We start from the raw sequence: 15,988 nt of genomic DNA, 5'->3' as shown, positions 1-15,988 counted from the left end.
TGCGGACAATGGTATGACAGTAAATGAGATGAAAAGTCAGGTTGTAAGCTTCACCAAGAGGGGGGTCCTCTCAGTTTTAATTACTGTGTTAATGGGATGACGGTAAGACACCAATTAGAGTATGGTTTTAGTGTATGGGACCTACACCCTTGATACAAGAACCAGAAAAGATGAAAAAGGAAAGCAGCACAAGTTGTTCTGTGTGATTTCCGATAAAATAGTAGGGTAACGGAAATGTTGCAAACTTTGGACTGGGAAGATTTGGGAGTAAGGAGATGAGATGCTCGACTATGTGGTATATTTTGAGCTGTCAGGGGAGAGATGGCGTGGAATGCCATTAGTAGATGAATAATCTTGAGCAGTTGTTTTAAAAGTAGGAAAGATGATAATATGAAGATAAGGTTGAATTCAAGAGAAAAAATTGGTGCAAATATTCATTTATAGGACAAAGAGTAAGTGATTGGTATAAATTATCAAGGGAAATGCTTGATAAATTTCAAAGTTCTTTAAAAATGTTTAAGAAAAAGCTAGGTAAACAGTTGATAGAGAATCTGCCACCTGTGCGACAGCCCTAAATTCAGATCGTTGATTGATTGATTGATTGATTGATTGATCAAACTGGCCTTCTTGTTGAATACTCAACATGCATACACATTTCATAAAATAGCTCTGTAAGTTGACAAGTTATAAATTTAGTCTCTTGTTTGACTTGTCAATTCCCTGTTGTACCTGTAGTTGTGAATTATTTCCTTAGTGTGTGGCATTGTCCTTTTCATGTTCTTATACTAGCAGTATGTTTTGAATTTTGTGTTTTCTCTTTGCAGGCTCAGAAGATGACATTACCTGCATCCTTGGAAAGATGTTGAAAAAATATTGTAAGACAAATATTAAGTGCCAAAATATGCTATTTGCACTAGCATATACCTATCATCCCAAAGATACTGCCATCCTGCAAGGCATTATCACCTCCGGCAAAGAACTTGCATATGCAATTAGATTAATGGCTAATACTGTACAAATATTAGCGGTAGCTGAAAGAATGAAGTCGAAGGCTGCCATTATACGAACAAGAATTGAATTGGCAAAAGCCAAAAGAGAAGGTATAGAAATAAAGTAAACATTAAAACAGATCTAGAGCTTTTTTACTAAGTCTGTGTTTATGACTGCTGGTGGTGGTCGGTTGCATACAGTCTAGTGAGTTATACTTCAAGTAATTCAAGATTAGGGGCTGATGACCTTCGATGTTAGGCCCATTTAAACAACAAGCATCAATTCAAGATTTCAAATCAAGCTCACAAAGGAAAAGATATGGAGAAGATCAGCACACCTTGGAAAGGAAGCAATTGACAGTAGATGAAAACTGACGAATATAAATATTTCGGTGTTGCATGTTCCTTAGTAAGAGAGTAGGAGAAAGACGAGTTATAAATCCAATTTTTTGTTTGACTTGGTCAGTTCCCTACATAGTGATGTGTTGTTTATCAAGGGAAAACTTAAGGCAGGGTGGGGAGAAGTTTGTGATGGAAAAAAAAAAAAAAAAAAAAAAAAAAAAGGTATAAAAGCCATTGTGGAATAACAGAAGGTAATGTTCAGTTCTAGGTCTGAATGACCTAGCTTGCAACTTCAATGTAGTGTGTGCCTATTTTGGGTAATTCTAACTAGCCTACTATCAAGTGAGGTGGCCATGCCATCAGAGTGGCGCAGCTGTGAGCTTGCATTCATGAGGTATTAGGTTCAGACCCCACTGTCGGCAGCCCTGAAGATGGTTTTCCATGTTTTTTCCTTGGTTTTCCATTTTCACACCAGACAAGTGCTGAGGCTGTACCATAATTAAGGCCATGGCCCTTCCTCCTCCTAGCCCTTTCCTATCCCATCATCACCATAAGACCCATCTGTGTCTAATACCAATATAAATGGTCGGTTATTGGACATTATAAATTTTCCAGCTAACTCATTCCTGTTTGCCAGCGTTTCGCCCCCGTGTGCTAGGCTGGGCTCATCAGTTGGTACCTAGCACACCTACCAAGACGCTGGCTAGTGCATACCGTGGAGGCCACTGCGTAGGCTAATTGTAGCCACCGGCAGTGCCAATGCGCTATGAGAGACTTTGTCTCCTTATCAAAAATTGATGCCTGCTTGGCCATCAGAAGATATAGATGTTGTTTCCCATAGGGAATCTGAAATATTTGTTCCGAATGAGTAAATTTATAATACCAATATAAATGGTCTGTTATTGGACATTATACATTTTCCAGCTAACTCTCTCACTCTCTAACTGTCTTCTGATGGCCAAGCAGGCATCAATTTTTGATAAGGAGACAAAGTCTCTCATAGTGCATTGGCACTGCCGGTGGCTACAATTAGCTTACACAGTGGCCTCCACGGTATGCACTAGCCAGCGTCTTGGTAGGTGTGCTAGGTACCAACTGATGAGCCCAGCCTAGCACACGGGGGCGAAACGCTGGCAAACAGGAATGAGTTAGCTGGAAAATTTATAATGTCCAATAACGGACCATTTATATTGGTATTATAAATTTACTCATTTGGAACAAATATTTCAGATTCCCTATGGGAAACAACATCTATATCTTCTGATGGCCAAGCAGGCATCAATTTTTGATAAGGAGACAAAGTCTCTCATAGCGCATTGGCACTGCCGGTGGCTACAATTAGCCTACGCAGTGGCCTCCACGGTATGCACTAGCCAGTGTCTTGGTAGGTGTGCTAGGTACCAACTGATGAGCCCAGCCTAGCACACGGGGGCGAAACGCTGGCAAACAGGAATGAGTTAGCTGGAAAATTTATAATGTCCAATAACGGACCATTTATATTGGTATTATAAATTTGCTCATTCGGAACAAATATTTCAGATTCCCTATGGGAAACAACATCTATACCATCTGTGTCTATTCGACCTAAAGCAAATTGTAAAAAAAAAAAAAAACAAACCAAAACGACCCCTAGTCTATTGAATGTATGATTTTTTGCATTTTGCCCTGGTTAATTCCAGCTCTTTTGTCCACTTTTTACTAGCTTGGTTTCTGTAGTGTTGATGTCGATACTAGTAGGATACCAGATCCTTCGCTGCAAGTTTTGAATGTTTGGCATCCTTGTACAATGGCTAGTGATAAAAAAAGGTAATGATGATGATGATGATGATGATGCTATGTAAAGAGAAACTACATATAAAGATAAGATAATTCATTCTTTTGTACAAGACTGTGAAGGTACAAATTTAAGACCAGGGACTGGAACTGAATACATTCAGGTTCAGGTAGCATGTTTGAGAAAAGGAATGAGTTAAAATACCATATATACACAAATTCTCAGCACATATTTTTTCCAGAATATATCAAAGAAAAGCTTGTATGCACATTGTTTGAAATAAGGTTGGTACTGCTTCGTCTCAACCAGTGGATCCTATTATACTGTAGCATAGTGGTCTCTATGCCATCAGTAGCAGTTTGGAAGTGAAGTGTGAACTATATACAGCACTGCACCAAGTACAGCTACAAGTTCCCATAATCGCTTGTTCACGGCTAAAGATAAGCTTAGAGTTGTTGAAGATCCACAGAATATTGGAAACTGTGCAGCTGGAAGAAAGTACGATGTCAGATAAAGTTGTACTAGTGACTGGAAAAACAAAACATAACTTCGTAAAAAGTAGTAATCGCCAGGCACTGTGCACAACACATTCCTATATGGCTAAAACCAATCAGCACACTTACGATAACACATAAGCGAAACAAACCAATTACATTTTTCAGGACAAGGTAAGCAAACTGCATAACAATTCTGATCAGCAAGTTCTGTTCAAAACAGTATGTGAAGATTGTATTCTTTTGTACAATCCTGTGAAGGTAAAAGTTTAAGACCAGGGACTACAACTGGGTGCACTGTCTCAGGTAACATGATTTGAGAAGAGGAATACTACTTTTAGTCATCCATGCTTGGCGTACCTAAATGGTGGTCATGGTCACTTCCTTCCCAGTAGCAGCAGCGAGATTATCACTCTGTGTTTTAATGGTTGTTCTTGTCTCTTCTTTCTGTTGGTCCTTTTTCCTACATTGTCCTGCCATCTGTATCCTATTGTGCTTCTACGTATGAATAGCCGACAAGTTTAAAGAATTCCAGTTCCTGTTGAACAGAATCGACTAAGTTTGGTTTCAAAATAAACATTACATCCATCCATCCATCCATCCATCCATCCATCCATCCATACATACATACATACATACATACATACATACATATTATCTGCGCACTTTTTAGTGATAGATTTTTGTACTTGTTGGAGAAGTAAGAAGGGTTCCGTTAATACTGCCAACTGAATGGAAATGAAATCTGAATTGAATCGATAATATGATCGATCGATATGAATTTTATAAACCTTTATTATTTTAAGCAAACAACTGCGTCACACACACAATATATAATACTATATAACATTTCCCATTGCGAAACATGTTCCTAGCATGAATTCTATAGTTTGGCTTTACTGTGTAAACAACAACAGTACGGGTACTTAAAGTGTACGCCAGATGTCGCACAGCGATGATAAGTGATTCTTAGTTTGTGTTTCAAAGGTTGCCAATACGAATCTCGAAGATAACCGAAGTCGACCACTTCAGCACTAGGGTGTAAATCTATCACTAAAAAGTGCGCAGATAATACATACATACCAGTGGCGTATGCTGGGATCAAGACATGAGCTACCACTAAGACTTAGTTTACACCTCCCCACCTTTTCGACAGTTGGTTTAGTGAACAAGTCTTAAGCATTTTAAGCCACTGGAGTAGCCTGCTGTGTTGTCAAGGCTGTTTCACAAGGTACTGCCTAGGCCTCTGCCACTACCAATACTCAATGCCTGATCAGTGAAAATGGTAGCATAGTGTTTAGCAAATTAAAGCCCGGTTTTGTGGCTAAATGGATAGAATGCTTGCCTTTGGTCCAATTCCTGGTTCAGTTCTTGGGATCAAATCCCTCGTACTCTTAATCGGATTGGGTGTTTATGACGTCTTTGCCATTCATTTCAACCTCATTGGGTCACCACCAAGCCTTTCCAGAGGCATTATTATTATTATTATTATTATTATTATTATTATTATTATTATTATTATTATTATTATTGTTGTTGTTATTATCATCATATTAAAATGTAGAAATTTACAGCATTACAAGTGGTCGTACACGTCGTTCACTGGTTTCTTAGCTTCCTTGGTAGATCGGTTATGGTGTTCGACCCACGATCATGGGTTTGATTCCAAGAAACAAAAGATGACACTAACCCTAAAAGATTGCTTTTCATTTTAGTAGATCTACCTATATAAGGAATACATTACTCTAATAACAGCAGCCCTGGTGTCTTCCTACAAGGATGTAGAAGTAGACGTGGGTGCTCTGTTATCAATATAATTAAGTCAGAAGTGTGAGGTCAGGAAGTATATATGATGAGGAAGGCATGGTTGTTCAGAATTGAACCCGTGATCATGGGTTGGACACCACCACTGATCTATCTATCAGTGAACGACAGGTACGACCGTTGGTAATGCTGTACAGATTTACATAATAACAATAATAATAATAATAATAATAATAATAATAATAATAATAATAATAATGTTTTTCTTGTGGGAATGTGGGAAATCTTTCATGTGAGAGTCCGCGCTCCACAAGTGTGTGAGATTCCTGCTCACTAAAACCCACACACCCTTTTCCAGTGATGTATATCTCCGCCCTGGAACCGCTCTCACATTACTTCAGGGCAGTGTCGTTCTAATTTCTCAGGTTTCTTCTTCCTTTATTTCTCCTTTACTGCCATTCATGAGCATTTAAATTCCTCTTTTTCTGGTGCAGGATGCCTTCTACATATACTGTTACCTGATCCCAAGATTCCTGGTTTCGTAGCATCACCTGCACAATAGTTTTCTGGCGTCAATTCTCCTTGCTCAGCTTCTAAATATCTTCCCTGTGTTGACCAATGACAACATACAAAAAATTTGTGAAGTATATCGTCAACATCATTGCAATAAATACACGCCGAATCACTCGCTCTACCTACTCTGTGTAGAAATTTCTGGAAGTATCCGTGACCCGTCAAGAGCTGCGTAAGATAAAAGTTAACCTCACCATGAGCTCGTGCAACCCAATCAGTTAAACATGGTATCAGCCACTTAGTTGATTTTCCTTGAGGATCTTTCTCCCATCTTTGCTGCCAATGTTCCATTTGTTACCTATAAACTAGCTCCTTAGCATGCTAATAATAATAATAATAATAATAATAATAATAATAATAATAATAATAATAATAATAATAATAATAATAATAATAATGTTGCTGCTTGTCTTCTCGAAAGGCTTGGTGGTGACATAATAAGGATGAAATGAATTGAGAAAACATCATAAACATCCAATCCCAAAGCCAAGGAAATTAAGAGCACGAGGAGATTGATTCCGGGGAAGATGTGGGGTAGGCTTACCATTTTAAACTATCAGCAATTTGTCTGCATACTTGAGTTGCGAGAATGGTTTATCCAGTACCTGTTTTATATGATTCAGCTTTTTTACAAAAGTAACCCCATGTGGTCATGCAGGTTATATACACTGTGACTTAAAATTTAACTAAAATTGTTCTGAGAGCATTAATACTATCAAAATACTCAAATAATTTTCTCAACTATGAACAATCATTGAGATGTCTTGTTCATGCAACAGCAAACACGTGACACCGCAGTACATTGGTCAATCTTGTCTGTTCAGTGTCTTCCAGAGAACTTAGAGTCAATAAGCATTCTCCCTCCTTAGCAGTGGCAGGGCAAGTGCCGATCTGAAGGACCGAAGCCTTGCCCACCTAGCCCCTCAGTCCCAGCACCTATGGAGCATTAAGCAGCGCGGCGCATGAGGTGAGGCGAGCGGAGAGGGACGCAGTGCCTGGAGTGTGATAGTCTCTGAGGCCTGCACTCAAAAATACGAGAGACATTTTTTCTCATTGCTTTCAAGTTTTTTAAATGGAACGATGTGTCAGATGCTTACATTATAATATGATTTAGATTTCCATCTTTCTCATTTGAGCTTGGGCTTCACCGATAGCTTTGGTAACCCTCAGTATTCGCGACTGATACATACATATTCATTATAGACTGTTACGCCTTTCAGCAGTCAGTCTACAAACCTCTATGAATTTACTAAATGTTGTCACAATCCTTTATTTGTAACTAGTTCTCTGTGACTCAGTTTCATTCTATAATCTTTAAACATTATAAACTGAATCTAACCATCATCTTCTTGGTCTCCCTCTACTTCTCTTACCCTCCATGATTAAGTCAGAAAACAAAATTCAACTGAAAACCAACAATGTTCTTATCACTCTGGATGGATGCAGTGTATCATATTTCAAGTACCTAGGATGATGGCTAACGCAAAAATGGAAATTGGATGTAGCTGAATGGGCATTGCAAGAGATGTGTTTTGGACAGTAGTGGTTGTAATGATTGCATACTTGAAATAAGGTATCTTCTTCTTCGTTTTGCCTCATGACTGAGGCGTCATTAACCACATTTTTGGAAGGTACAATCTGTACAGGTCAGTTTGACGTGGTTTGGGTACCTGCAGAGAATGAAGGGAAAGAGGACACCAAGCCAATTACAAATTTCAGAAAGAAAGCAAACCGCATTACAATTCTGATCAGTAAGTTCTGTACCCAACAGCATGTGAAGATTATGTCAGCATGACAGGTTGACATTGGCTTGGTGAGAGTCTTGACAACAACAATCCATTCACTATGCTGGTCGTAACAGTTCATTTGTTGTGATGTGCTGTGATGGTAGAGATGTCTAAGAATGTGAGAAGTATGTTATGGTATCCCTAGAAGATATCATAAAATTGATCTGTGATAGTGAAAGTAGATTATTGGAAAAGAAAGAAAATAGCCAAAAAAGTTAAATGTAAAAAAATTAGAGATGTTTGATATTAAAATTGAAAGATGGCACTTTAAATGAGTGCAGTACTAATGTGAATTACAGTATTAGGAGAAAACACGAAGAAAAATATTTTGTTAAGGTGGAAGCTATAATTTTCCATGTTGATGTATTTAATATAACCTTTAAGATTCTTCACTCTGTTGAATATAAAATTTGTGAAAACAGTATAACATGGTTCATGGTGTGGGTTACTGCAGTCACTTCCTACTTCATGAACCATGGGCAACGGCTGAGTGGCCTAGTAAGTGGTCCTGAGAGTCGGGATACCAGTTGCTACGGAATGGGAGTGGGTATCTTGGACATATTCTGAGTCATAGCCCTCCTTGTGCTCAGATGGCTAGGACTATACAATCCACCGTGGTCCTTAAACCGTTAGAGGAGAGATCTTCACTTGGACTATGTATAAGTAGAGTAGCATCCTGCTTCATGAATTTAACGAGTTCAGAACATTTTAAGCAAGCCTTGGACCTATGGGAGTAATGGAGCCCCACTCCTATTTGACAGGCGAGGGACTCCTTGGAAACAACCTGGCGAACAAAATGAAATTTGATGGGGAGCTATCAATATTAATGGGACTTACGGAAGAAAGAAAGTAGAATTGGCTGAGTCAGCAAAGAGGATGCATCCATATGTGCTACGAGTTGGCAACATTTGGGTAAAGGGAGATAACGAAGAAGAGATAGGAGATTATAAAGTGTACTTGATGGGTGTTAAAAAAGGGAAGGGCAGAGTGTGGGGTAGGACTGTTCATCAGGACTACTATTTATTGCATGCAACATAATTTCTGTTAGGCACATAAATGAGCGAATGATGTAGGTAGATTTGGCAGTTGGAGGAAATACGACGAGAATTGTCTCAGTGTATTCACCATGCAAGAGTGCAGATGAGGATGAAGTTGATGAGTTTTATGAAGCATTGGGTGACATCGTAGTCAGGGTCAACAGCAAGGATAGGATATTGCTAATGGGCTATTTCAATGCAAAAGTTGGAAATAGAACTGAAGGATACGAAATGGTGATTGGTAAATGTGGGGAAGATATGGAAGCTAGTAGGAATGGGAAGCGTTTGCTGGACTTCTGTGCTGGTATGGGTTGAGAAGTTATGAATACATTCTTCAAGCATAAGGCTATTCACTGCTACACATGGGAGGGTAGGGGAATCAGAAACATAACAGACAGACCACTATCTGATCTGTAGTGAACTAAGTATCTCTAGGCCTAGGATAGAGAAAGTGAAGTCTGTCTGAACGAATAAGGGTAGAAAATCTCCAGGATGAGGAAATTAGATAGAAGTACATGAATATGATTAGTGAGAAGTACCAAACAGTAGACAGTAAGCAGGTTCAGGATATAGAAAGAAAATGGAGGGATGCTGTAGTAGAAACAGTAAGGGAATGTCTAGGAACAACTGTGTGTAAAGATGGGAAAAAGTGAACATCTTGGTGGAATGATGAAGTGAGAGCACCTTGTAAACATAAAAAGAAGGCTTATCAGAAATGGCTCCAAACATGGGCTGATGCAGACAGGGAATTGTATGAAGATAAAAGAAACAAAGCGAAACAAATAGTTGTTGAATCCAAAAAGAAGTCATAGGAAGATTTTGGTAGCAACCTGGAAAGGCTAGTTGAAGCAGCGGGGTAACCTTTCTGGAGAGTAATAAAGAAAGGAAGGGAGGGAAAAAGGAAATGAACAGTGTTTTGGGTAATTCAGGTGAATTCATAATAGATTCCAGGGAATCACTGGACAGGTGGAGGGAATAATTTGAAAATCTTCTCAGCGTAAAAGGAAATCTTCCTGTTGGTGTCGCGAACAACCAAGCTCATGGGGAGGAGGAAAATTATGTTGGTGAAATTATGCTTGAGGAAGTGGAAAAGGTGGTAAATAAACTCCATTTTCATAAAGCAGCAGGAATAGATGAAATTAGACCTGAAATTGAGAAGTATAGTGGGAAGGCAGGTATAAAATGGCCTCATAAAGTAATAAGATTAGCATGGAGTATTGGTAAGGTACTTTCAGATTGGGCAAAGCAGTAATTGCACCTATCTATAATCAAGGGAACAGGGAGGATTGCAACAACCATCAAGGTATCTCATTGATTTGTATACCAGGGAAAGTATTCACTGGCATCTTGGAAGAGAGCGTGCGATCAGTGGTTGAGAGGAAGCTGGATGAAAACCAGTGTGGTTTCAGACCATAGAGGGGCTGTCAGGATCGGATTTTCAGTATGCGCCAGGTAATTGAAAAATGTTGTGAGAGGAACAGACAGTTATGTTTATGTTTCGTAGATCTAGAGAAAGCATATGACAGGGTACAGAGGGAAAAGATGCTCGCCATACCAGGGAACTATGGGATTAAGGGTAGATTATTAAATTCAATCAAAGGTATTTATCTTGACAGTTGGGCTGCAGTGAAAATTGATGGTGGAATGAGTTCTTGGTTCAGGGTACTTGCAGGGGTTAGACAAGGCTGTAATCTTTCACTCGTGTTGTTCGTAGTTTACATGGATCATCTGCTGCAAGGTATAAAGTAGCAGGGAGGGATTCAGGTAGGTGAAAATGTAGTTAGAAGTCTGGCCTATGCTGATGATTTGGTCTTAATGGCAGATTGTGCCGAAAGCCTGCGGTCTAATATCTTGGAACTTGATCGTACATTCTATGAGTATGGTATGAATATTAGCCTTTCAAAGACTAAATTGATGTCAGTAGGTAAGAAATCCAAGAGAATTGAATGTTAGATTGGATACAAAGCAGGAGCAGGTAGATGATTTCAAGTATTTAGGATGTGTATTCTCTCAGGATGGTGATATAGTAAGTGAGATTGAATCAAGGTGCAGTAAAGCTAATGCAGTGAGCTCGCAGTTGCAAACAGTATTCTGTAAGAAGGAAGTCAGCTCCTGGACGAAACTATCTTTACATTAGTCTCTTTTCATACCAACTTTGCGTTACGGGAGCAAAAGCTGGGTGGACTCAGGGTATCTTATTCGTAAGCCTATTTCCACATCTCATCAAGACTGTGAATTTTGAATTGTATGTTCTTGAATACTACGAAGTATATTTTAAGACTTTTCTTCTCATATATTCCTACAGCCAAGTGAAGGAATTTCTTACAACAAATGTGTTTTCAGGAAATTCTATAAACAATTTTCCATAGTGTCAAACTTATACTTTTTAAGACCATCTTTAAAACAACTGTGTTTCAAATACTTTGTTCTACACGCGATATGGCTGCAGATGACCTTTAAATAGGTCAAAACTAGCCCCATTAAATGTTTATTTAATAAACACTATTTAATTTGTATTGAAAAGGTGGAATAACTCACTTATTATTTTATTTCGTTTAAGGATGATCGCGTTAGAGACTACTTTTATGAGGATTTTTAGAACTGTGGAATAAATTACCCAAACATGATGTCAAAATGATTTTGGGTGATTTCAATGCAAAAGTTGGATAGGATGAAATTATTGTGCCAACAATAGGAAGAGAAAGTCTGCATGACGAAAGCAATGATAATGCCATTAGACTAATCAATTTTGCTTCATCCACAAACATGAATGTGCGGAGTAACACTTTCCCACATAAACAAATACATAAGGAAACATGGTATTCATGTGATGGTAAGACTGACAATCAGATAAATCATGTACTAATTGATAACAGGCATAGAAGCTCCATAACTGATATCAGAGCTTACAGAGGAGCTGAGATAGGATCTGATCACAATATGATAATTGCTTTGGTTAAGATTAAATTGAAAACCTCTTGTAAGTCACAGACTGAGGAAAGATGCAAAGTTGACACTGAGAAACTGAAGCAGGAGGATGAAAGATTAAAGTATAGTGTGGAAATTGCAAACAGATTTGATATTCTGGAGAAGATCCTACAGAAGACATTGAAACAAATGACGAAGTTTGTGAATGAATGTGGAATAATGCAAAACAAATCATGACAATGGTAGCAATGAAAGTGATACCAAAAGGTGTTAGTAAGAAAAAGAAATGGTTCTATGAGGCATGTCAAGATGTAGTTAATAAAGTGGCAATATGGCATAATAAATAGCTGTAGTATAATAAGAATGCAGATGTTGAGGAACTATACAGGGAAAAACAGAAAGGATGTAGTAAATTAATTCATAAAAAGAAAAAGTCTACCTGAGACAACAACTAGAATCAATCCTAGATGACTATAGAAACAGGAACATCTGCAAGATGTATGGAACTGTCAAACACAATTAAAAAAGGATTTCAACCAATATCAAGTATTATGAGAGATAAGTCTGGAAATGTAATTGCTGATCAGGACAAATTATTATATTACTGTAAGCATTACTTTGATTCCTTGCTGAATTGTGACAATCCAGAAACCTGTATTGGTAAACCATCTAATTCCCCAGCAGAAGAACAAATACCAGAGCCATCCTATCAAGAGGTATTACAAAGTATTATATGTTTAAAAAAATAAAGCTTCAGGATGTGACAACATTCCTGCTGAGCTTATTGAATATGGTGGAGAAAGATTACATAAATACACGTATAAGATCATTCTACGGATATGGCATGATGAATTTATTCCAAAAGAATGGCAGGAATCGCTTATTGTCCCAATTCATAAGGGAGGGGATAAGGAAGAATTTCAATATTATTGTGGTATATCTCTTATAAACACGGCCTACAAAATTCTGTCTTTTATTCTTTTACACGTTTAAAACCATTTGCTGAAAATGTTATTGGGGACTATCAGAACAGTTTTCGTAGTAACAGATTCACTACAGACAACATATGTGCAATTAAGACTATTAATGATAAGGTGTGGGAATACAAGGAGTCAGTTCATTATCTCTCTATAGATTTCTTCAAGGCATATGTTTCAATCCATACAGAAGGGCTATGGAACATCATGATGGAGTTTGGCTTTCCCATAAAATTAATTAACATATGCAAACTGTGTATGGATGGTAATGTTAGCTGTGTTTTGCTCAAGGGAAGAAAATTAAGTTCCTTCCAAAATAAAACTGGTCTGAGACAAGGGGATGCACTATCTCCTCTTCTATTCGACATTGTATTGGAGAAGATTATCAGGAAATTAGCTCTTGTACCTGCTGGCATCACATTGGGGAGACAACATAAAGTCCTTGCATATGCGGATGATATTGTTCTTATTGGCCGCAATGAATTAGAAATGAGGCAGTTATTTGTGGAACTAGAGGAAATGGCAGCAAAAATTGGCTTACGGGTAAATGATAAAAAGACACATTACATGGTTGTACAAACACCAAATCATGAGGAGGTTGACAGATTGCCTTTGAAGATTGGAAAATATATATTTAAAAGAGTAGAGGAGTTTAAATTTCTTGGTGCATTAATCGATGAGCAAAACTGAAGGCAACAGGAACACCAAGCTAGAATTAGGAATGCAAATAAGGCATTTTACTCTTCGACCAGTACTTCTATATGGTTTCGAGACATGGAGTAAACCAAGAAAGAGCAGCAACAGTTGCAAGTCTTTGAGAATTAGAAAAATATTTGGCCCATGGATTGATCCTATCTCTCAAAGCTGGCAGATATAATCTAATTATGAGATTTACACCCTCTCTTAACAACACACTATAATGGGTGTGATAGAATCCAACAGACTGCGCTGGGCTGGACATGTACTGAGGATGCAGGATAACAGAGCCCTGGTAGATCTATAAAAGGGATCTATTAATGGGAAAAGACCTTCAGGAAGACCCCAAAGCATCTGGAAGAAGGAGATCAACAAGGTATGCTGGACCCTCCAAATTTATAACTGGGAAGAGCAGGCTCAAGATCAAAAGGGATAGAAGGGGATTGTGAGATCAGCACGGGAACTTCACGTCCCTCAAAAGCCTACGGAGTGAGTGAGTGTGAGTGAGTGAGTGAGTGAGTGAGTGGGTGAGTGAATGTTAATTAAATTTTATGTAATTATCACAACAGATTGACAACTATTTTTTTTATTTCCACCTTGTCAATACATTAGTTGCTTAAGGCAAGCATTGATACTTTGTCAATATGTGAATTTTTCATCTAAACAGTGTTATGTGGCTGAAGATGTTAATAATATATGAAACATGTACCACTTTTAACCAATAAGTTGCCTTCAGCAACTAATGTATCGACAAGGTGGAAATAAAAAAAATACTTAGTTGTGAATGTGTTAAAGTGGGATACTGACCATGAAGCTGATTTTGTGTAATTATCACAACACTTGTAAATATTTGTAATCACACTTAAAAGTAATTACTCCGTAGTGGTGCTGATGGTCATAGGCACAATGTTCTAATAGTTTCATGGTCACATACTGGATGTCAGATATTCTGAAGGTCAACAATGTACTGAGGTTTCTTTTTGTTGCTTGGCAAGGTCAGTGAGACTGTCCCAACAGGTTACAAGAAATAAGAACAAAAAACAAACACAACGGCAATGACGAGAAACCATATGTACTTATATATTGGACTAACTTGGTGATATTGAACATTTAACATTAGGTTGCAAATAGGTATCATCAAACAGCGCAGTAGTAGAAGTGTTGTCTTCCCAAGATGGGAAGGCACTCACAAATTGCAAAGAAGCTGTCACAATATAAATAAATAAATAAATAAATAAATAAACAAATAAATAAACAAATAAATAAATAAATAAATAAAGTCTCTTGTTTGACTTGTCAGTTCCCTATTGTATTTGTGAAATATTTCCTTAGTGTGTGGCGTTGTTCTTGTCATGTTCTTTTACAAGCAATATCTGTTTTATATTATGTATTTTCTGTTTTCAGGCTCAGTAGGAATTGGAGATGACATTGCCTGTGTCTTTGAAAATATGTCAAAAACATGTTATAAGACAAATACTGAGTGCCAAGGTACGCTACTTGCACAGGCAGATACCCTTCTTACACAAGACTCTGCCACCCTGCAAGACATTATCACCTCCGGCAAAGAACTTGCATCTGCAATTAGATTAATGACTAATACTGTACAAATATTAGCTGCAGCTGAAAGAATGGAGTCAAAGACTGCTATTGTACGAACAAGAATTGAATTAGCAAAAGCCAAAAGAGAAGGTATAGAAATAAAATAAACATTAAAACAGATCTAGAATTTTATTAGTAAGTTTGTCTGGATGACACGTGGTGGTGGTTGGTTGCAAATATTCTAGTGAAATATACTTCAAGTAATTCAAGATTTCAAATCAAGCTCACTAAGGAAAAGGTACAGGAGAAGATAAGCACGCCTTGGAAAGGAAGCAAAGCTTATAAGAGTGTTCGGAGAAGTCCCTCCTTACAATGAAAAAATGAAAATCCACTGCCTGTTTCCAGTCATCCGACTGGGTCAGGAATGGAATGAATGAAGCCCCAATCTAGCGACAAGGATAGGAAATGTGCCAGCTGCCGAAGCCTGTCACACTCCTCTGGGGCAATGATTAATGAATGAGGGATGAAATGAAATGATATTGCAGAGTGTTGCTGGAATGAAAGATGACAGGGAAAACTGGAGTACCCAGAGAAAAACCTGTCCCGCCTCTGCTTTGTCCAGTACAATTCTCACATGGAGTGACTGGGATTTGAACCACGCAACCCAGCGGTGAGAGGCCGGTGCACTGCCGCCTGAGCCACGGACCACCGTACAATACATCAGTTTAATTAAAATCAATTACTACATATTTCATCTTTATACTGTGGACATCATCAACTATAACGTATGTAACATTTAAAACTAAAAGATAAAGGTATCACATAACAAAAAATGGATAAAATTATATAAAGGCTAAAATATCAAGTCCTCGTTGCCTAAAAGTCTTTCGTTGATTGTAAAATAAGGCACAACTTGATTTCTTTATAAAATGGATCATGTTGATTTAGACGTTATAATATTATATTACGACTTTGGAGAATCTTGACTTGTGCTGTGTGGGACGTTGTGTGAAATCATGCTCAAGTCAGGTTGTTAAAAGTTAAGGTATTGAAAGAACATATCGGTAACAAACAGGAAAAAGATGTAA

At 38.0% G+C, this 15,988-nt stretch overlaps 1 protein-coding gene across 2 annotated transcripts in view; it reads left to right on the top strand.

The window, feature by feature from the left end:
- LOC136867039 (uncharacterized) overlaps positions 1–15,698 on the top strand; it is a 121,480-nt gene extending 105,782 nt beyond the window's left edge. The window contains exons 6-7 of one of the 2 annotated variants that reach the window (XM_068227002.1): positions 825–1,100; positions 14,766–15,698. In XM_068227002.1, coding sequence (XP_068083103.1) covers positions 825–1,100; positions 14,766–15,067 — 578 coding nt within the window. In that variant the 3' untranslated portion in view covers positions 15,068–15,698. The remainder of the gene's footprint in view (positions 1–824; positions 1,101–14,765) is intronic. The other variant, XM_067144139.2, reaches the window with a different exon arrangement.
- Positions 15,699–15,988: the final 290 nt, after the last annotated feature.

Source organism: Anabrus simplex, chromosome 3, assembly GCF_040414725.1.
Source record: "Anabrus simplex isolate iqAnaSimp1 chromosome 3, ASM4041472v1, whole genome shotgun sequence".
In the NCBI taxonomy this organism is placed as follows: domain Eukaryota; kingdom Metazoa; phylum Arthropoda; class Insecta; order Orthoptera; family Tettigoniidae; genus Anabrus; species Anabrus simplex.
The sequence above is the reverse complement of the archived record's forward strand: the minus strand, read 5'-3'. Positions and strand labels throughout refer to the sequence as shown.